We start from the raw sequence: 22,371 nt of genomic DNA, 5'->3' as shown, positions 1-22,371 counted from the left end.
GGAGGGATTTGTCCTGAAAGCAGAGGTTTCGGGTAGGGGCGTAAGGGGAGATGAGGGTGGAGAGGTAATGAGGGGCTGCAGACCAAGTGCATTTGTAGATGCTCCCCAACGGGTGGTCCCTGAGGAGCATAGTAAGGTGGGCTCCTCCTTTGTGATGGGTGGTGGGGCTCAAGGTAGAAGACCCTGGATTCCCAGAAGTGGAGAAGTGTTGGGAGCAGATGTGAGGGGCTTCGATTGACTGCCTCTATTCTGTCGATATCCTTTTAGAAATGCACAATTCAAAACTGAAGTGTCTCTAACAGCAATCACTACAACTAAAGGGGCAAAGGCTTAAATCTTTGTTTCCCGAACAAAGAGCAGTAATTTAGTGATGACATAATCAAACAAAGGGAGAATTGGAAAAACACGTTTTTCTTGCTGCGTTCTCTGCAGAGTCGGCTGTTTAAGAAGGATCTGTGCTGGTATTTACTATCAGTCTGGTGAAAAACAGACATTGTGGATACAACAGCTGCCATAATAAAGTGATAAATTTGATGACTCATATGTGCCCAAACTCCTATTCCCTCTTTAGGCTGTTTGAGATTTAAGCATACCTGCAGCGCTCTCATTTCTTCATCTTGCCTACGTGTTTTTTCCAACAGATCTGCAAAAATAAAAAGAACAACAGGCAAAATGTTTTAGGGCAAAGAAAAATAGGCAATCGTTCCCAACAAAAATCAACTCCAAATTAAGACCCACCGTCAGTGCTGAGAGATCAATGGAGCAGAGTGGCCGCCTAGTGGTACAGAACCTGGCTGACAACCAGAGAAACCCAGTTCAAATTCCACTGCTGCTCCTTGTAATCTTGAGCTAGTTTCTTAACCCTCCATTGCCACAGATTTTAAGTTTTGCAAAATGTTTTGCTTGTTTGATATTTATGCGCATTACATTCTAATTCATATAATTTTTTTTCTGCTTGGACCTGTGCACAGAACTGTCACCTCTTGTTCTGTCTTAAAAGTTGCATGCACTGTTATGCTCATAGCAAAATGAAAAAAACTGGTATTAAATCCTCTCAACTAACCACTGTGTTGAGTGGAAGTCCCTCCAACTGCACTGCTGCCAGTGGGGGGTGCTGCTTCAATACCGTTTCTTCAGTTGCTAGAGACAGGCAAGTTCCCTGGTGTTCTGCAGAGCTTGCTAGTCCCTCACTATTAAAAATGCAACAGTGAGACAGCACATTCCCCCCCCCCCCCCCCCTCACTGGCAGGACTATAGGTGGAAGACTCCAGCTCAGCTTAGAAGGAACAGTGCAACTAACCTTTCTACACCTCCTCAGACCTAGGGTTACCATATGTCCGGATTTACCCAGACATGTCCTCTTTTTGAGGTCATGTCCGGGCAACCGGGCGGATTTTGCCAATCTGCCCGTTTGTCAGGATTTCTGGACAAACGGGCAGGCTGGTGGGCAGGCCGTCCTATAGGATGGCCTGCCCGCCAGTCCAGAAATCCAGACAAATGGGCAGACTGCTAGCCTCCCCTCCCCTTACTTACTACTGCCCTGGTGGTCTAGTGACCTCTTCCGCCTTCGGGGCAGGAAAGAGCCCCCTCTTTCCTGCTCGGAGCGCTGCCCTGCATGCATCCTTCCTGCTCGTGATCTCGGTGCCGATTCAAAATGGCCGCCGAGAGTTGAAGTGACCTTGCGAGACTTCGACTCTCGGCAGCCATTTTGAATCGGCGCCAAGATCACGAACAGGAAGGATGCATGCAGGGCAGCGCTCCGGGCAGGAAAGAGGGGGCTCTTTCCTGCCCCGAAGAGGTCACTAGACCACCAGGGCAGTAGTAAGGTAAGGGGAGGGGGAGTGATGGGGTGTGTGACGGGGGGGAGGGGAAAATGTGACAGGGGTGGAGCGACGGCATTAAAAGGGGCGGGGCTGGTGTGAAAGGGGTGGGATGGGGTGTGAAAGGGGGCAGAGCATGTGTCCTCCTTTTGGGGGGACAAAATATGGTAACTCTACTCAGACCTGGCATCCAAGTTCAAACATAAACCTTCCATGAACTTTTCTGCATTAGGCTGAACAGCTAATAGCCTCATTACCATTCATTTTAAGATGCTATGCACCCGCAGTGTCCTACGCACAGATTCATGCAGTGTTATCTCTGGATCATACAGCCAGAAAACTGTGTGCTTCCACCTGCGCTACCTCTCTGCATTGGCCCTCCAGGCAGTGGCGTAATGAGGGCGCCTGCCATCCGGGGCGGTTTGCCGCTGCGCACCCCCCCCCCCGGGTGCACCATGACACCCCCCCTTCGTGCATCAACCTCCCCCCCCCCCCGTGCATTCTTGCCTGCTGTGTGCACGCCACTGGAGGGGGAGTCGGTTCCGTTGGTTCCCTGCTCCCTCTGCCCCGGAACAGGAAGTAACCGCCCTCACCACCCCACCCTTGCTACGCCACTGCCTCCAGGAACAGAAAATACATACTACACCTGAATGTAACTCACCTTGAGCTTCAAAAGAAAAAGCCAGAGCTAAATCCAAAATCTCTCTCACCCTCCATGTAAAGTGGGCTAATGGTTTCACTGCAGTCCGCAGTGGAAAAGTGCAGATATAATTAAAACTCTACGGGGTAAGTATTCACCAGGCGCTGGTCAGCATTTTGCTGACCGCCACTAGCATTATTCAAATGCCGGGGCCATGTCCGAGCTTCAGCATTGAATATCTGGTTTATGCAGCGCTGGATAACACATAACCGGTTATAAGTCGATATTCAGAATTTAAGTGACCACGGGTGGTCGCATAAAGATAGTCCTGTGTTTTACGGGGTTCTCCTGGCAGGTAAGTGCTGAATATTTATTTATTTTCTGCGTTTATATCCCACATTTTCCCACCTCTTTGCAGGCTCAATGTGGCTTACAAATACCGTAGTGGCGATCGCCATTTCCGGAATAAGAAATACAGAACAATGTTCCAATCAGAGTATATAGAGTAAATTAGAATAAAATCGGTAATCAATACATTTCAGGTGTTGAAATCAAGGGTAGTGAAGAGAGTTCAATAACGACAATGTGATAAAGTAACCAAAATAAGAATAATTCAATGTTAACTAATTCTGGTACCGTTCTGATGTCCTGTTTTTTAAGAAGGGTCCTTTTGATAAGTTTCTCTGAACAGGTTAGTCTTTAATAGCATTTAATAGTCTTTAATATCAGCATTTAACCAGCCAAATGCTGACACCGCCCCCAGAACGCCCCCCAAATAGCCAGGCATTAACCACTCATTTTCAGCAGTGATAACCAGTTATGTGTCGCTGAAATTTAGCAGATAGCCTAGAGCAAGCGATTTAACCGGTCAGTGGCTGTTTCTGGCCCATTAAATCATTTTGAATATTGACTGCCGAGAACCAGAGTGTGAAATACATTTTTAGTGCTCACGCTGGACAGCCTTGAAGCACATTAGCAAGGCAGTGTTGAAAGGTTTCCATTGGCGCGACTGTAGAGAAAAAAAAGGAGCAGTATGGCAGCATAGCTCAAATGAAGACTTCAAAACCAATTGTAAAGACAGCCCAATGAATTTCCTGCCAGAATTTTAATCATGACCAACGGACTTTCCCAACAAAATCCAAATTTGTTTTCATGCCAAAATTCAAATGTTTGACCAACAACAGACTTTCCTCCCAAAATTCAAATTTGTGACCAACGGACTTTCTCACCTCAATTTCCTGCCAATATCACCTCAAAACCCAGCCAATCAGGTTTCAGAAACCAATATATATATATAAAGACAAACTTCAGACCTCACAGCCCACCCTGAAGAAAGCCACAGCACAATGGCTGAAACATCAGTTCCACTTAACCAGACGTGGCGAGACCTGCAGAACTTCAACAATCATGACGCCAACTGTGGAAGCCTAAGAGAACAGTCCAACGTGTTTCGGCGTCCACCATGCCTGCCTCAGGAGTGAAAATTACATTAACAGGGAGCAGTGGCGTTCCTAGGGGGGCTGGCACCCGGGGCAGATCGCTGATGCGCCCCGCCCCCCCCCCGGGTGCAGCGCGTACCCCCCCTGGCAAAACGACACCCCCGCGAAGGAGGTAAAAACCCTCACGAAACCGTGAGATACAAAACAAAAAGTGAGGAGAATAGATGAGGATACCAAAAAATATGTATTTATTCACATGAAAATTTTTTTTTTAAATTAACAAATTATACACGAAATGGACCCGACACGGCCGTGTTTCGGCCCTAAGGCCTGCCTCAGGGGTCTTTGCAACCTCAGAAGATATACCTCGGAATGTGTGCTCCAAGGGAAATATCGAGACAAAACTCTCTTAGGTCTCCTCTCTTCTAAAAAATGTATATAAAATATGCTAAAAAGCAAAGCGAATTTGTAATACTCCTCTCCGAAGAGATATCTACAATTGAGAAATATAGGTAGAATAAGGTTCATCTGGAACAGGCGCATAGGGAATCGTAGAGCGGAAGAGTTATGTTATGCCATTACGTGCGTTACTTGCATTGCTTTTGAAGTACTACTACTACTACTATTTAGCATTTCTATAGCGCTCCAAGGCGTACGCAGCGCTGCACAAACATAGAAGAAAGACAGTCCCTGCTCAAAGAGCTATGTAATAAAAGTGAGGACAATCAAGCCATTGTGACATCACTGATGAGGTTGGCTCTTATTGGTGGCCTGAGGCATTATGACATCACAATAGTAGCTCTGGTTACAAGAGACTACTACTACTACTATTTAGCATTTCTATAGCGCTACAAGGCATACGCAGCGCTGCACAAACATAGAAGAAAGACAGTCCCTGCTCAAAGAGCTATGTAATAAAAGTGAGCCAAGTATAGGACAATCAAGCCATTGTGACATCACTGATGAGGTTGGCTCTTATTGGTGGCCTGAGGCATTATGACATCACAATAGTAGCTCTGGTTACAAGAGACTACTAACCTACTATTTATCACTTCTATAGCGCTACAAGGCATAGGCAGCACTGTACACCATACATGAAAAGGCAGTCCCTGCTCAAAGAGCTCACAGTCTAAATATGGACTGTTGCTAGTGGAATATCAACATTCCATGTAGAATCTCAAGTAATAGCAACATTTCAGAATCTCAAATAGTAACAACATTCCATGTTCCACTGCACTAACCACTAGGCTAATCCTCCACTAGCAACATTCCATGTAGATCAGCAACGTGGCCGCGCAGGCTTCTGTTTCTGTGAGTCTGACGTCCTGCACGTATGTGCAGGACGTCAGACTCACAGAAACAGAAGCCTACGCGGCCACGTTGCTGATCTGCAAAGGCAGGCTTCTACATTACTACTACTACTAATCACTTCTATAGTGCTACAAGGCATACGCAGAGCTGTACACCATACATGAAAAGACAGTCCCTGCTCAAAGAGCTATGTAATAAAAGTGAGCCAAGTATAGGACAATCAAGCCATTGTGACATCACTGATGAGGTTGGCTCTTATTGGTGGCCTGAGGCATTATGACATCACAATATTAGCTCTGGTTACAAGAGACTACTACTACTACTATTTATCACTTCTATAGCACTACAAGGCATACGCAGCGCTGCACAAACATAGAAGAAAGACAGTCCCTGCTCAAAGAGCTTACAATCTAATAGACAAAAAATAAATAAAGTAAGCAAATCAAATTAATTAATGTGAACGGGAAGGAAGAGAGGAGGGTAGGTGGAGGTCTAGATTTATGCAGCTGAAACCATCTTTTTATTTTGAATGACTCTTCATAAACTTCATTTGAGCCTTTTAAGCAGCCACACTGAACCTTTTTTTTTCTCCGCATTCATTTTACAGTTGGTTATTTTCTCTCTTTTTTTTCCTGTGGCTACATGTTCTGAATACATTCTGTGGGTGAAAGGAAAACTCTGGTTTCCAGTAGGACTTTTCAAGCACAAACATTAAGTAGGGAATTCATCAAACGGTGTTAGGGCCCTAATACCATGGTGAAATTTAAGTCACTAAAGGTTTCACAGTAATGTGATGCAAAATATCCAAATGCATGGTTTACATCTCAATACTATGCAAATACCCTAATGCAACTCAAGGTTGGAGGACAGGCCTAATGGTTAGTGCAGCAGGCTTTCATCCTGGCAACTTGGGTTCAATTCCCACTGCAGCTTCCTTGTAACCTTGGGCAAGAAATGCAGGGTCATGCACTTGGGTCGCAAGAATCCGAGGGAATGGTATAGCATAGGGGATGAAGTGCTTCAGTGTACGAACGAAGAGCGGGACTTGGGGGTGATTGTGTCTGATGACCTTAAAGCTTTCAAACAGGTAGAAAAAGTGATGGCCAAAGCCAGAAGGATGCTTGGGTGCATAAAGAGAGGCATGGCCAGCAAGAAAAAGGAGGTGATAGTGCCGTTGTATAAGTCTCTGCTGAGGCCTCATTTGGAGTACTGCGTGCAGTTCTGGAGACCGCACCTACGGAAAGATATAAACAGGATGGAGTCGGTCCAGAGGGCAGCTACAAAATTAGTAAGTGGTCTTGAACGCAAAAATTATAGGGACAGGCTTATGAACCTCAACATGTACTGTATACACTGGAAGAGAGGAGGGAGAGAGGAGACATGACAGAGACGTTTAAATATCTCACGGGCATTTATGTACAGGAATAAAGGCTTTTTCAACCGAAGGAGAGCTCTGGAATGAGGGGGCATATGATGAAGTTACGAGGGAATAGGCTTAGGAGTAACCTAAGGAAGTATTATTTCACAGAAAGGGTGGTGGAGGCGTGGAATGGCTTCCCGGTGGAGGTGGTGGAGTCAAGAACTGTTCCAGAATTTTAAAAGGCATGGGATAAGCATGTGGGATCGCTTAGGAAGAGTTAGGGGTTACAGAGGATGGGCAGACTGGATGAGTCATATGGCCTTTATCTGCCGTCATGTTTTGAACCCTCCATTGCCCCAGGTACAAAAACTCAGATTGTGTGCTCGCTTGGGTCTTATAATGTACATAGTGCTGCGTATGTCTAGTAGTGCTACAGAAATGATTAGTAGTGGTAGTAGTAGTATCAAGGTGATAAACCACAAGCTGCTTTAGAGTCCACAAATGAAGGTAAAATAGCTGGGGTTATTTTACCATCTGGGAGCATAGGCCGCAAAGCTACAACCCGATGCTTCCAGGCCTGCAGATCTGGGTTCTATGCCCCCCCCCCCCCCCCCCCCACATACAAGGGCTACCTTTAAAAATCACTGTTGGTAAGGGGGAGCATCCAGGGAGTTCCAGCATTTTGGAAGGAGCGATGCTCAGTCTTGCGCTGGTTTCAAAATGGTGCAACTACCTCTAGGTGAACTATTTTGAAGCCAGCATAGAACTGGGCATGACTGACTGGGCATCACTCTTCGCAAAGACCCCTATGAACCACCAATGATTTTTAAAGATAGCACCTGTGGAGCTAGGGGGACCTTGTGCAGGGGCAGGGGGAGCAGAAGCCTGGGGAGGCCCAGATCTGCAGGTCTGGGAGCATCAGGCCAAGGCTTTGCAGCCTGATGCTCCTGGGCCGTGGAACTAATGCTGCTGGGAGGTGGCTCACGAGCAGTGTTATTCCTCTAAGACAGGATTCAGGAACCTGCGGTACTAAGATCCCGCTAGTAGCCGAATCTGGTGGTACATCAAGGTGCACCTTGAGGAATTCCCTCTAAATACTTCCGGATATGCATCTAAAGGATAACTTCTTCTTTAGAAAAGAGTTTTAGTTGTGTGAGATCCCTGCCACCGTCTAGAAAACGTTGCACCAGCACTTCCAGGGAATGAAATTCCACTTCAAATCATAGAACTCGGAAACTTGGCATGAACGAGTAAGACGACACCCATTTTGTGGTGAGAATCATCGAGTGCCCAATCAAAGGGTGATATGCAAGGCAAGTGCAGATTCATAATAGCTTTGGTTTGAGATGTAAACAAAATGGGTATAAAAATTTAGCTTTTAAGCATATTTTCTTTGTGCTTGTTAAAGCTGATAAAAAGCAGAGCTCTTTGGGCACTGCTAAATTCCAGCCCTTCTCAAACGAATCGGGTGCGTTCTACTGTCTCTTCTCTTCTTGAATGGTCAGCTTGGAGAAGAGACGGCTGAGGGGAGATATGATAGAAGTGTATAAAATAATGAGTGGAATGGATCGGGTGGATGTGAAGCGACTGTTCACGCTATCCAAAAATACTAGGACTAGAGGGCATGAGTTGAAGCTACAGTGTGGTAAATTTAAAACGAATCGGAGAAACTTTTTCTTCACCCAACGTGTAATTAGACTCTGGAATTCGTTGCCGGAGAACGTGGTACGGGCGGTTAGCTTGACGGAGTTTAAAAAGGGGTTAGATAGATTCCTAAAGGACAAGTCCATAGACCGCTATTAAATGGACTTGGAAAAATTCCGCATTTTTAGGTATAACTTGTCTGGAATGTTTTTACGTTTGGGGAGCGTGCCAGGTGCCCTTGACCTGGATTGGCCACTGTCGGTGACAGGATGCTGGGCTAGATGGACCTTTGGTCTTTCCCAGTATGGCACTACTTATGTACTTATGTACTTATGAATGGTCAGTTTAGGATCAAATGTATACAAGGCTGCGTTACATAGTAACATAGTAGATGACGGCAGAAAAAGACCTGCACGGTCCATCCAGTCTGCCCAACAAGATAACTCGTATGTGCTACTTTTTGTGTATACCCTACTTTGATTTGTACCTGTGCTCTTGCAGCTGAAATCTGGTTATTTAAAGGCTTATAGGATTGGCCTCTAGACTCTTAGCTGTTAACCACTATTCAAGTCAAGCCAAGTTTCTGCAACAATGTGTGGCCTGGTAAAGGTCTCACATTTCAAGGCCCTGTGACCCTAACTAAACCAAGAGTAACCTCTGAAACTGCTTCTATGCCTGGTACAATACACTGACTGCAGAAGAAAAGTCCACATGAGGGCAAGAAATGAGCACGTACAAAAACTGTGCAGACACGTAAGATAAAGCAGGTAATTACCTCTGTGCACGCTGTGAGGCGTATTTTCAAAGCACTTAGACTTACAAAGTTCCATAGTAGCCGAGTGCTTTGAAAATGAGCCCCACTGTTTTCCAAGACAAGAAAACACTTCAGGCTACTAATACTCCACCTGCTACTGGGGAGCCATATACGGTCATTCAAGGCCTTCAGTATAAAATTTGAAACTCAAAAGGTTCAAAATTGACAGAATTGTGAAGCAGGTCACTAAAATGCCCCAAATTAATACACGTGCCTCAGTGTTAATGACTGGAGGCTTAATCTGTAATGTAATGCAGCAGGGGTACCAGTTCCTTCAGTAGTTGTACAAAGCAACGTTTCAACGAGTATACGGATGCATTGCCTAGCGAGAAATGGCCATAGGATGTTGTTTCAAGCGTCTGTCTGTTTTTTGTCTTTTTTCTGTTTTGTCTTTGAAGATAACAGCTTTGTATTCTGTTTTTTTTTTTTTTTAAATCATTTATTTATTTTATTTATTTATAGTACATTTGTACTCCACATTTTCCCACAGATGCAGGCACAATGTGGCTTACATAGGATTAATAAAAATAACAATACAATACAGTAAAAGTTGTGGTAAGAGACAGTAAGCATGGGAAGGGCATATCATTCGGTAAGGCTATGGGGGCAGTAGGTTAATCCAAATAGGTGAGTTTTCAGCAGCTTCTTGAACAGTTGACGATCCATTTGCAGTTTTAAGCATTTCGGCAAAGCATTCCAATTCTTAGCACTGGAGTAATGGAAAGACGAAGAGAAGATCGATTTGTATCTGACGCCTTTACAACTTGGGAAGTGCAGGTTGAGATACGAACGCGAGGTAGCTACTGCGTTTCTGGGCGGGAGGTCAATAACACCAAGCATATACTCCGGTGCTTACCCTCTTCTTGACGATCCCATGCAAGATGGTTTCCAATAATGTAAATAATTTAAAAAAAAAAATCAAATACAAAACAAAGTATTACAATCAAAGGGGCCCTTTTTACTTAGGGTTTAGCGCATCCTATCACAAGACTTTCCTGCACGCTAAACCCATTTCTAGCGATCTATAACTTAGCTTTCTCTTCAATTAGGCGCCCTTTTACTAAAGGGTTGCTACGCAGCAACCCAGAACTACTGCCGACCCAAGGCAGCCACCGGCAGTCATTGCGCCTTGAGCGCGCGCCTTTTCTGGTGCTACAAAAACTAATTCTGTGACCGGGGGATCCAAGATGGCGTCTAGCTGAGCGGACGTGCGTCTAGCTCTCTCCTTCCTCCATTGAAACTTGCACACGGAGTTTCGCTTACCGTTATGGGGAAGCGAAAGGGTAAATCCAGTGCACTTGTCTCCGCGGGCAGGGTGGAACCAGCTTCGTTGCGGCAGATGACTCTGGCAGAAATGGGATTGCTGACGACGGGAGCTGGCGGTCTCGCCATGGGCAGTCCGGACAACCTTACTGACCTGAGCGCCGAGGGAGTTTCGTTGAGTCCTCCCCCAACGGCTGTACCCCCAAGGCCAGGAGAGAGGCAGGATTCAGCGGTGGAACGGAGCGCGGTATCCAGAAGTCGGTCCCCTGCGCTCGTTTGCGGAGACCCCGCTGCTTCCTCAACGCCAGAAGGAACACCGCTGAAGGTGGGTGTATCGCCTGCAGTGAATCTGAACGTGCCCTCTGTAGTGCTGGGAGATTTGAAAAGACCTACAGCTATCACCCTAGAAGCTCTATGGGAAGCGATACAAGGCCTAAATTCCAACGTACAACAGATTGCCCGAATCCTAACGGGAGAACTGGCGGAGGTAAAGCAAACTCAAATAGATATCTCTCTTAAAGTTGCAGAGCATACAACTAAATTGAATGTTTTGGACAATGACTTTAAAGTTGTGAAATCTTCAACAGAAATGTTGATGAAAAGTTCTAATTTTCAGCAGCGTAAAATAGATTTCCTTGAAAACCAAATTCGTATTAATAACTTACGTTTTCTCAACTTTCCAAAATCTCCACTCATCCCAGCACTGGAAATGTTAAGGAAATATGTGCATGAGACATTGGGGGTTCCCTCTGAGGGATTCCCACCTATTATTAGAGTACAATACATTTCTGGTGCAAGAAGGGGTGATATTTCTCAAAACTTTCAAGCTGCTACGAATTTAACTGACTTCCTAGAAAGTTCTATGGAGGTCATGCTTGTTACATTTGCTCTGCAAACAGATCGTAATAATATCCTGAGACTTTATTTTCGCCATATGAACTCCACTTTTCTTGGGTCAAAAATACAGATTTTTCCAGACTTTTCCAAGGATACTCAGAGAAGAAGAAAAGTTTTCCTGTTGTTGAAAGAAAGAGTTCTCCGTTTAGGTGGAACCTTTCAATTGAGGTTTCCCTGTAAATGTCTTATTACTATCAATTCCATATCATATATTTTCTTTGACCCAGAAAAATTACAAGAATTTATTTCCTCTAAAGAATAATGTTGTAATTGGCACTGTGTTAGGTGCTATTCGGCTGCGATTTACTGCCACCTCTCTCTGTTCACTTAAATTGATTATTCTTTGATTTTACAGTTAGTTTTCTAGATCTTGGATCATAATTTGTGGTCGATATAATGTTGGATAATTTCAGCTTTGAACTGAATTTTCTTTATTTTTGTCTTGATCGATTTATGTTGTATTGCATAAATGTAAATTTGAATAAAGCATAAATAAAAAAATAAAAAAAAAAACTAATTCTGTAATTTCTAGCACGGTAGTAAGTGCTCCCTCCCACATCGCCACGTGGTAAGAATAATCTTATCGAATGGACATGTCTTTTTTTAGGGGTTTTTTACCTCTTAGTTTTTTTTTCAGCATTAGCGTGTGGCAACTGAAAAAGAATTAACGCAGCAGCAATACTACCTCCTATTTAAGTAGCGCTACAGGCTCCCATGTTATGCATGTGTTAAGCAGTTAGCACACGCTACCGTTAGCATATTAACTAGTTAATAAGTCTATGCACATTCTCTACCCCACATAAAAAAATAAATAAAGCACAGTCAGCGTGCACAAACAAAAGAATTACTGCAAGATGCTTTAGCACAATTTTTTGTGTGCAAAGCACAATGGGTGTCTAGTTATATATCCTTAAACTAGAGGACAAACCAAAGGGGGACTCTGGCATTTTGAAATTTTAAAAGCTAATGCTAACATTTTAAACATACTCCTATCGCACACTGGAAGCCAATGCAAACTGGAAAACAATTGAGAAGCATCAGATCTTCTATGTTAATTAAACATCTTGGTGCCGTATTTTGAGCTACCTGGAGTTACACAGAGGCATATTTTCAAAGCACTTAGCCTTCCAAAGTTCCATAGGTTTCTATAGAACTTTGGAAGGCTAAGTGCTTTGAAAATGAGCCCCAATGTAACATAGTAACATAGTAGATGATGGCAGAAAAAGACCTGCATGGTCTATCTAGTCTGCCCAAGATAAACTCATATCTTGAATTTGTACCTGTCTTTTTCAGGGCACAGACCGTATAAGTCTGCCCAGCAGTATTTCCCGCCTCCCAACCACCAGTCCCGCCTCCCATCACCGGCTCTGGTACAGATCGTATAAGTCTGCCCTCCCCTATCCTAGCCTCCCAACCACCAACCTCTCTTCCCCCACCTGCTCCGCCACCCAATTTTGGCTAAGCTTCTGAGGATCCATTCCTACTGCATAGGATTCCTTTATGCATATCCCACGCATGTTTGAATTCCGTTACCATTTTCATCTCCACCACCTCCCGCGGGAGGGCATTTCAAGCGTCCACCACCCTCTCCGTGAAAAAATACTTCCTGACATCTTTCCTGAGTCTGCCCCCCTTCAATCTCATTTCATGTCCTCTCGTTCTACCGCCTTCCCATCTCCGGAAAAGATTTTTTTGTGGATTAATACCTTTCAAGTATTTGAACGTCTGTATCATATCACCCCAGTTCATGAAAAACTTGGAAAGGGGGAAGGGGGCAGAGAGTGGAAAGACAAAAGGAACTGCTGAGCCCATGTAAAGTGTTCACAAGATACTCGTAGAATTCTGCAGAATAAAATTAACCCCCCCCCCCCTTTTTACAAAGCCGCGCGACAATGCCGACACAGCCCGTTCACATGAAATCCACGGGATGTTGGCTACTGGTCGAAAATTAGGAACAACTGACAAATCAGCACCTTGTAGTTTCGGAATTGGAGTTAACACCATCTGCCCCGATTCTGGAGGAAATAACCCGTCCTTTAATAGGTTATTAATCAAGATAGTAAGTCAATCTATCAAGTCTGATGGGATATCCTTCAATAAATAAGAAGGTCAAATATCAAGTAAACATGATTTATGAGAAAGTTTCTTCCACAAGGAAGTCACTGTAGTTGCTTCCACCAATGCAAAAATTGACCAGTCCCTATCTGCTGGGAAAAAGAGCCGAAAAACGCTGTTAACGAGTTGGGAACAAGCTTGGCCAGAGTCAAGGGGATGCGACTTGGTGTGTGCGTGTTGGGTGGTTGTTCACACTGGACAAGAAACATCCATAGGGGAAAGTGGAATAAACTATAGTAACAGGGTGATTATGGTTTGACAGGGGGTAAAGAGTAAAGAATGACAGTAAGTTTAGATAAGGCATCCTATTTAGGAAACTGAGTACATACATTTTGGCATGTAAAATCAATTGCTATATTATGGGTGATGTTTGAGTATTGTACACATTGTTAGATGTTATCTTTCTGCTTATATTACTTTTTTATAAACTGAGCGTAGCTAGATTGGTGACCAGTAATGTTGTAATAAGAAGTAATCTATATGTGTAACATCCATACATGAAGGTACATGTTATATAAGTGGATAAGCTTACTTTATATGCAGATTTACTTGGAGGGGCATTTTCAAAAGAAACGTCCAAATCCAGGGGCGGGGAAAACCGTATTTTCAAAAAAAGATGGACATCCATTTTTCGGTTCGAAAATACCGTCAGAGACATTCAAATCCTTAAATATGGACATCCTTGGATTTGGACGTTTCTGACTTTCGGCGATTTTCGAAACCAAAGATATCCATGTCAAAAACGTCCAAATGCAAGCCATTTGGAGGTGGGAGGACCTAGTATTTATAGTGCACTGGTCCCCCTGACATGCCATGACACCAACCGGGCATCCTAGGGGGCACTGCAGTGGACTTCAGAAATTGCTTCCAGGTACATAGCTCCCTTACCTTGTGTGCTGAGCCACCCAAAACCCACTACCCACAACTGTACACCACTACAATAATCCTTATGGGTGAAGGGGGGCACCTATATATGGGTACAGTGGGTTTGTGGTTGGTTTTGGAGAGCTCACTGTTTCCTCCACAAATGTAACAGGTAGGGGGGTATGGTCCTGGGTCCGCCTGTCTGAAGTGCACTGCAGTACCCACTAAAACTGCTCCTGGGACCTTCATGCGCTGTCATAGACTTCAGTATGACATCTGAGGCTGGCATAGAGGCTGGAACAAAATATTTTTAAAGATGTTTTTTGAGAGTGGGAGAGGGTTAGTGACCACTGAGGGAGTAACGGGAGGTCATCCCCGATTCTCTCCGGTGGTCATCTGTTCATTTTGGGCACCTTTTTGTGCCTTATTCGTAATAAAAACACGTCCGGCTGAAAACGTCCAACTATTCGTCAGGGACGTCCTTGCTTTTTTCGATTACGGGTCAAAAACATCCAAGTGTTAGGCACGCCCAAGTCACGCCTTTGCTATGCCTCCGACACTCCCCCTTGAAATTTGGACGTCCTTGTGACGGACTGCAGTTGGAGACGTCCAAAATCGGGTTTCGATTATGCTGATTTGGACATCTCTGGGAGGACGTCCATCTTCTGATTTATGTCGAAAGATGGACGTCTTTCTCTTTTGAAAATGAGCCCGTTGGTATACCAAGATTCAGCACTGTGTTTAAATCTATAAGGACTCAGTTAATTGCTTCCTATTAATTAACCCAGGGGGGGGGGGGGGAAGAACAGCAAACGTTACATTTTTATTTTAAATGAGCTGCATGTAACATAAGAGTATGTACATACTATTGTTTGATAAATAGGAACGTCTTGATGAGCGATGATGGTTCCTCTGATTCCACCAAATATTTCCTTGGGGATGTAATGATGAGAATTTGATAGAACTGAGCACATTTCATTCAACTTAATTTAATTTTGAATTAGGAATAATACTGAGCTTTTGCAATTATAAGTTGAAATGTAATGCAACGAAGTGTAGAAATACAAAAGAGACGTACTGGATAGGAGGGGAGAGATTGGGAAGCTCGGTTCAGGACAGCGACCTTGGGACGATGGTGTCTGAAGATCTCAAGGTGACAAAACTGTGCGACAAGGCTGTGGCCGCGGCCTCAAGGATGCTAGGCTACATGGAGAGGGATGAGAAGAAGCACTGTTTTAAGAGTAACTTTTAAGTATTTGAATTAAATATTTTTTTATTGTATGTAACAGTATACAGATCAATTAGTGACTTGACAAAGAAATATTTGGATATCCAGTATAAAAAAAACTGAACACTGTCAAAAAGAAATAGAAAAAAAAAGAAAACAATAATTGGACCTTCAATAATTAGCCAATGAAAAAGAAAAGAAGACCCCAATTCACAAGCCTGGAGAAAAATCTACATTTCTCAATCAAGTAATCAAATAATTACTCCTTTATATTACAAATAATCCCAAGAAAAGCTCAACTAGATACATGGGCACTATGATTTCCTCACCTACCTTTATTGTCCAGAAAGAAGCGTAATTGGGAGGGTTAAAAAAACAGGCATTATTCTGGTAACGAACTAAATATTTACAAGGAAATCTAAGCAGAAGAGTAGTTTCTAAAGACTCAGTTTCTTGACACATAGCCAAAAAATCTTTTTATCTTATCTGAGTCTTTCCAGGAACATCAGAAAACAATGAAACCATTTCACCCAAAAAATTAAATTTTCTGTGATGTACACCCAAAAGATATAATTCTAGTCTTGGTTGAATACAAAAATCACAAGCAAAGTAGATCGAGTATATATCTCTTCATTAGACCTCTGGAGGATACCAGATATATCCAAACTAAGTGTGTTACAAGACTATTTTATTTTATTTACATTTGTACCCCGCGCTTTCCCACTCATGGCAGGCTCAATGCGGCAAGCAATGGAGGGTTATGTGACTTGCCCAGAGTCACAAGGAGCTGCCTGTGCCGGGAATCGAACTCAGTTCCTCAGGACCAAAGCCCACCACCCTAACCACTAGGCCACTCCTCCACTGTTGCTACTATTTGAGATTCTACATGGAATGTTGCTATTCCACTAGCAACATTCCATGTAGAAGTCGGCCCATGCAGATCACCAATGTGACCGCGCAGGCTTCTGCTTCTGTGAGTCTGACGTCCTGCACGTACGTGCAGGACGTCAGACTCACAGAAACAGAAGCCTGCGCAGCCTTCTACATGGAATGTTGCTAGTGGAATAGCAACAATCCGTGTAGAATCTCCAATAGTAGCAATGTTGCTATTCCACTAGAGAAGTCAGCCCTTGCAGATCACCAATGTGGCCGCGCAGGCTTCTACATGGAATGTTGCTAGTGGAATAGCAACATTCCATGTAGAATCTCCAATAGTAGCAACATTCCATGTAGAATCTCCAATAGTATCTATTTTATTTTTGTTACATTTGTACCCTGCGCTTTCCCACTCATGACAGGCTCAATGCAGCAAGCAATGGAGGGTTAAGTGACTTGCCCAGAGTCACAAGGAGCTGCCTGTGCTGGGAATCGAATTCAGTTCCTCAGGACCAAAGCCCACCACCCTAACCACTAGGCCACTCCTCCACTGTTGCTACTATTTGAGATTCTACATGGAATGTTGCTATTCCACTAGCAACATTCCATGTAGAAGTCGGCCCATGCAGATCACCAATGTGACCGCGCAGGCTTCTGCTTCTGTGAGTCTGACGTCCTGCATGTACGTGCAGGACGTCAGACTCACAGAAACAGAAGCCTGCGCAGCCTTCTACATGGAATGTTGCTAGTGGAATAGCAACAATCCGTGTAGAATCTCCAATAGTAGCAATGTTGCTATTCCACTAGAGAAGTCAGCCCTTGCAGATCACCAATGTGGCCGCGCAGGCTTCTACATGGAATGTTGCTAGTGGAATAGCAACATTCCATGTAGAATCTCCAATAGTAGCAACATTCCATGTAGAATCTCCAATAGTATCTATTTTATTTTTGTTACATTTGTACCCTGCGCTTTCCCACTCGTGACAGGCTCAATGCAGCAAGCAATGGAGGGTTAAGTGACTTGCCCAGAGTCACAAGGAGCTGCCTGTGCCGGGAATTGAACTCACTTCCTCAGTTCCCCAGGACCAAAGTCCACCACCCTAACCACTAGGCCACTCCTCCAAGTCAATTTCCCAGCAATTATTGTTTTGTTCAATGTCTTCCTCCTTGTATCACCCATTTTTTAACTCTCCTTGGACAATCAACATTCCTTATGACTGCCTTTACCCCAGCTATACATACATTTCTTAATGGCAGTTTTGCTTGGCCCTGTTTTATCCAAGCACGAGGCGAGTCACTACATAAATCACTTTTGATTGATGTTTTTTAAGGTAATTGCATTAGGAATGTTTATTAATGATAGACAATAAGCACAGCTGCTCACAAGTATAAGACTTAAAATAATTCAACCTGTGCACGTGTGTGTAGGGCTTCTGAAATTGTTAGTCAAGTGAGGGTGGCTCACATAGACCATAATTTTATGATTCAAATATTTGTATTGAAAAGACTATAGCAAATCAACCTTTTAATGCACAGTACTCAAATACAATAGTCCTTATTACCTAATCCAATAGAATGAGTAAAATGAAAGTCCATTCAACTCAACCAACCACCCACCCCTTTCATCTCTCCCCCCTGTTTAACAAGTAGCCAAATGGAATCGAATATAAAAAAAATGTATTATGACCATTAAAGGTTCAGTACTCTACTACGTTTATGTGGTGTTAAAGAGTTCCAAAAGGTTCCCAGGTACAATGGAACCGTTTGCCATTCACTGATTTCAAATGACCAACATCCAATTTTTCATAGGATAAAAAAAAAATTCATCAAAGATCGTCATTGAAGAAGTGAGGGTGCCTCTGGCGACATCCACAGGATGGGTGAACCCGCAAGTGTGAATTTGTGATATATGTACACATAATGAACACCAAAAAGTCAAGATCCTTGGACATAACCAGAACATATGAGCCATGGTGGCCTGTGATTGAAAGCATTTTAGATAAACATCATTCCTTCTAAAAGTCATCTTATATGCTTTAAAAGGCGTAATATAACGAGAGAGTAATTTTATAAGAGGTTGCTTAAGCAGGGAGACCAAAATGGGCACCTATTTGAGATAACGGTGGGCCTTTAGACAATGGCAATAGTGCTATTTGTTACTCTAGTCTGCCAGAACAAATCTAGAGAATTTTTGGAGACATCTTTTATTCTTTTCTGTGACAAGATACTATCCTCTTCAGACAGGCGAGATCCTTCCCCATCAGGGAGTCCATTCCTTTTTAGACCAGCCCATTTCATATGAACCCGAAATGCTAAGGTTAGTCATATTAATAGTGAGCCCAAGAAGCTCCTACAGGAGCATAACTCAAACTTAATCACAAATGCATTTAGTTCAATGAAAAGCAGCCACCTACAACTTGCTTCTCTACTTTTATTTCTATGAATTAAAATACTACTTCATTTGAGAGGAGAAGAACAATATTAGTCTTTCCCTATCAATGCTGGATTAACTTCAAGAAGTAAAATAATTTGGATGAACTTAATTTTAGAGTAAGATGGAGAATTTTAGGAAACCTTAATCTAATTTTTTTCTGACTTACAAAGGATAGTGCTTTAAAACTAATGGTAATAATGACCATGCAGAAGAGCTACCAATAATCTCAAGTGATAGGAGGAAATAGCTCCCAACTGGTACTTTAATCACCCCAACTGCCACACCAGCAATTACTCATTTGCTCAACAGAGGAATGTCCATTAAGTACATAAGTACGTAAGTAATGCCACACAGGGAAAAGACCAAGGGTCCATCGAGCCCAGCATCCTGTCTACGACAGCGGCCAATCCAGGCCAAGGGCACCTGGCGAGCTTCCCAAACATACAAACATTCTATACAATCTAGCCATTGTGACATCACTAATGAGGTTGGCTCTTATTGGTGGAATGAGCCACTATGACATCATAATAGGTTAAATCACTGCTCTATGTAATAAAAGTGAGCCAAGTAGAGGACATAAGTACATAAGTAATGCCACACTGGGAAAGACCAAGGGTCCATCGAGCCCAGCATCCTGTCCACAACAGCGGCCAATCCAGGCCAAGGGCACCTGGCGAGCTTCCCAAACGTACAAACATTCTATACAATCTAGCCATTGTGACATCACTAATGAGGTTGGCTCTTATTGGTGGAATGAGCCACTATGACATCACAATAGGTTAAATCACAGCTCTATGTAATAAAAGTGAGCCAAGTAGAGGACATAAGTACATAAGTAATGCCACACTGGGAAAAGACCAAGGGCCCATCGAGCCCAGCATCCTGTCCACGACAGCGGCCAATCCAGGCCAAGGCACCTGGCGAGCTTCCCAAACATACAAACATTCTATACATGTTATTCCTGGAATTGTGGATTTTTCCCAAGTCCATTTAGCAGTGGTTTATGGACTTGTCCTTTAGGAAACCGTCTAACCCCTTTTTAAACTCTGCCAAGTTTCAGTGCAAGTACCATTTCCAATCTTGGTCTAGCTATGGACCAAGAAATTTATAGTTTTACATTTCAAAGGACCAAACAGTAGGATGTCCACGGAAAAAAAAGTTTCAGAAGTTGAACCATTCCAGGACTTACATCCCAGTGTTTTCACATGCTTGGACTTTACCAGCAAATACAAATTCCTGGAATGTAAGGAAAGGTTTAAGCTAAAGGATTGAAACCTAAAATATAAGATACTGTGAAAAAAATGTCTTAACGAAAAAGAATTTTCAATTTGCAGACGCACTACCTAGCATTGGAGCTGAGGAGGACCTCCATGCATTAGAACAAGTGGTGAGTTTGTAGTAATGGTGCCCTGAAGGAAACACCTCTTCCAGTGAAGGGGACCTCCGAGAGGTTTACTGAGTGAACAAACCGGGGGGGGGGGGGGGGGGGGGGGGGGGGGGGTGGAGAACTTAAACTGGGGAATAGTTTTATTAATGAGTTCAACTTATTTCCATTCTTGGCATCACAGACAGTCTTGCCTATAGCAGAATCAAAGCCACAGAAGAGACACGTACCTCAAACCTGGAAAGCCTGTAAAAACACATAAGCCGCAGTAGATTGGTACCTCAAGCGAGTCGTATGCCTGTCAGAACACATAAACCACAGTGGAGATCGGTACCTCAAGCGAAGCATATGCCTGCACGAACACATAAGCTGCAATAAAGATCGGCATCTCAAGTGAGGCATGTGCTTGTAAGAACCCATAAGCCACAGTAGAAACCTACACTTCAAGTGAGGCATGTGCACAAAGCGCAGTCACAAACTGAAACAGAAATACACTCATGAATAAACAGGGAACCGAGAGGTTTTCAAGGAATTAATCCTTTGCTGTTAATGAGAATTAAACATTCATGTTCCATTTAAACAGAATTAAAAATTTGTGTCCAATATTTTAAAAAAATGATAAAATAAAGTCAAATGGTATTCCAATGTGTGAAGGTAAGATATCACACAGAGAACCTTGCAAAGCTAATGTTTTCTTTAGAGCTAGACTTCAGCTGGCTAATGGTTTTCATGGCCAATCTCACAGACCATTGCTTTCCTTAATTAGCAGCTTTTGCTAAACATATAAAAAGTTTCAACTAATTTTTAATAGTGATTACAGCTGCCTAGTCCATTAACAAATCGTTGTATTATGACTGCCCAGCATGCACTGTCTATATTTTAAAGGTTTGCTTAGTTCTTTTTCATGAGATATTAATTAATGTTTGTTTTTTTCCCTATTGTAAGTTGTGACAGCTTTGGGCCTCTGTGGGCTGCCAAGCGGTACGTTCCTGATTGATGGAAACATTCGTTTAACACGTACAATAATGCAATCCAGAATGAATTACAAAAAGCACAGGGTATGGTATTATTTAAGAAAGATGCTTAGGAACACCATGCTGCAGCGCTTCCGAATACATCAACTTGTACTCCCAAATTATACTATACAGAACAGGAAAGAGGTACTTGTCTCAGAAAAGGTACAAAAGCTACCAAGTTCTTAACGTAATCTATTTCAAATCCGATGGGTATGTTAGCATCTCTTCTACCCAATCGTAGTCTATATTAAGAGTGTTTCTACCATCCCAACCACTTACCAATATTAAGGGGAAAGGGAAATGGGACTTGATATACTGCCTTTCTGAGGTTTTTGCAACTACATTCAAAGCGGTTTACATATATCCAGGTACTTATTTTGTACCAGGGGCAATGGAGGGTTAAGTGACTTGCCCAGAGTCACAAGGAGCTGCAGTGGGAATCAAACTCAGTTCCCCAGGATCAAAGTCCACTGCACTAACCACTAGGCTACTCCTCCACTAAAGGAAATGAATGCAATTTTTCATAGATACGCAAACATATTACCCTTACTATCTAGGTGTTATTCATTCTCTGGAGGGCTCACAGTCTGAGTTTGTATCTGAGACAATGAAAGGCTAAGTGACTTGCCCAAGATCACAAGGAGTGGCAGTGGGATTTGAACTAGGCTTCCCTGGTTCTCAGCACACTGCTCTATCAAGCTACTCTTCTACTCCTACAAATACTTCACTCAGTCCCCACCCCACGGAGCTTCTATTGTATTTAAAATTGTCATGATGGTGGTAATGACTCCATTTTCAATCTTCCAGTGGTCAGCTTCAGAGGTGGCTCCAGTCTGTTCTTTTCTTTGCATTGTTGCCTCTGCTACCACTCCTTTTGTGTTCCAAGCCTCACTCTGGTGTTCAGTGTGTTCCAAGCCTCACTTTGGTGTTCAGTGTGTTTCAAGTCTCTTTCCTGTAGTCGTGACATCATCAGTGAAGGCCCTCATAAGGAAGGTGAGGAGATTCATTCAGGACCTATGCAAAGCCAAAGGTTTCCAGGTTTGTTGGTGTGCTTGTGTAGCACTTCTGCTCTGTTTCCTAGTCGGAGTGCTTGTATAGCACTTCTGTCTTGTTTCCTAGTTAGTGTGCCTGTGTGGTAATTCTGCTTTAGTTCTTCTGTTTGTCTGTGTGCTAGGGTTAGCAGTTCTGCCCGAGTTCTTCTATTTGTCTGTGTGCAAGGGTTAGCACTTCTGCCTTAGCTCTTCAGTTTGTCTGTGTGCTAGTGTT

General features: G+C 43.3%; 1 protein-coding gene across 1 annotated transcript in view; it reads right to left on the bottom strand.

Annotated features, from left to right (window-relative positions):
- CEP128 (centrosomal protein 128) overlaps positions 1-22,371 on the bottom strand; it is a 524,271-nt gene that overhangs the window by 129,727 nt on the left and 372,173 nt on the right. The window contains exon 19 of the mRNA XM_030215382.1: positions 594-643. Within this exon, the coding sequence (XP_030071242.1) occupies positions 594-643 (50 nt within the window). The remainder of the gene's footprint in view (positions 1-593; positions 644-22,371) is intronic.

The sequence above is a fragment of the Microcaecilia unicolor genome, chromosome 9 (assembly GCF_901765095.1).
Source record: "Microcaecilia unicolor chromosome 9, aMicUni1.1, whole genome shotgun sequence".
NCBI classification, from domain to species: Eukaryota; Metazoa; Chordata; class Amphibia; order Gymnophiona; family Siphonopidae; genus Microcaecilia; species Microcaecilia unicolor.
The sequence above is the reverse complement of the archived record's forward strand: the minus strand, read 5'-3'. Positions and strand labels throughout refer to the sequence as shown.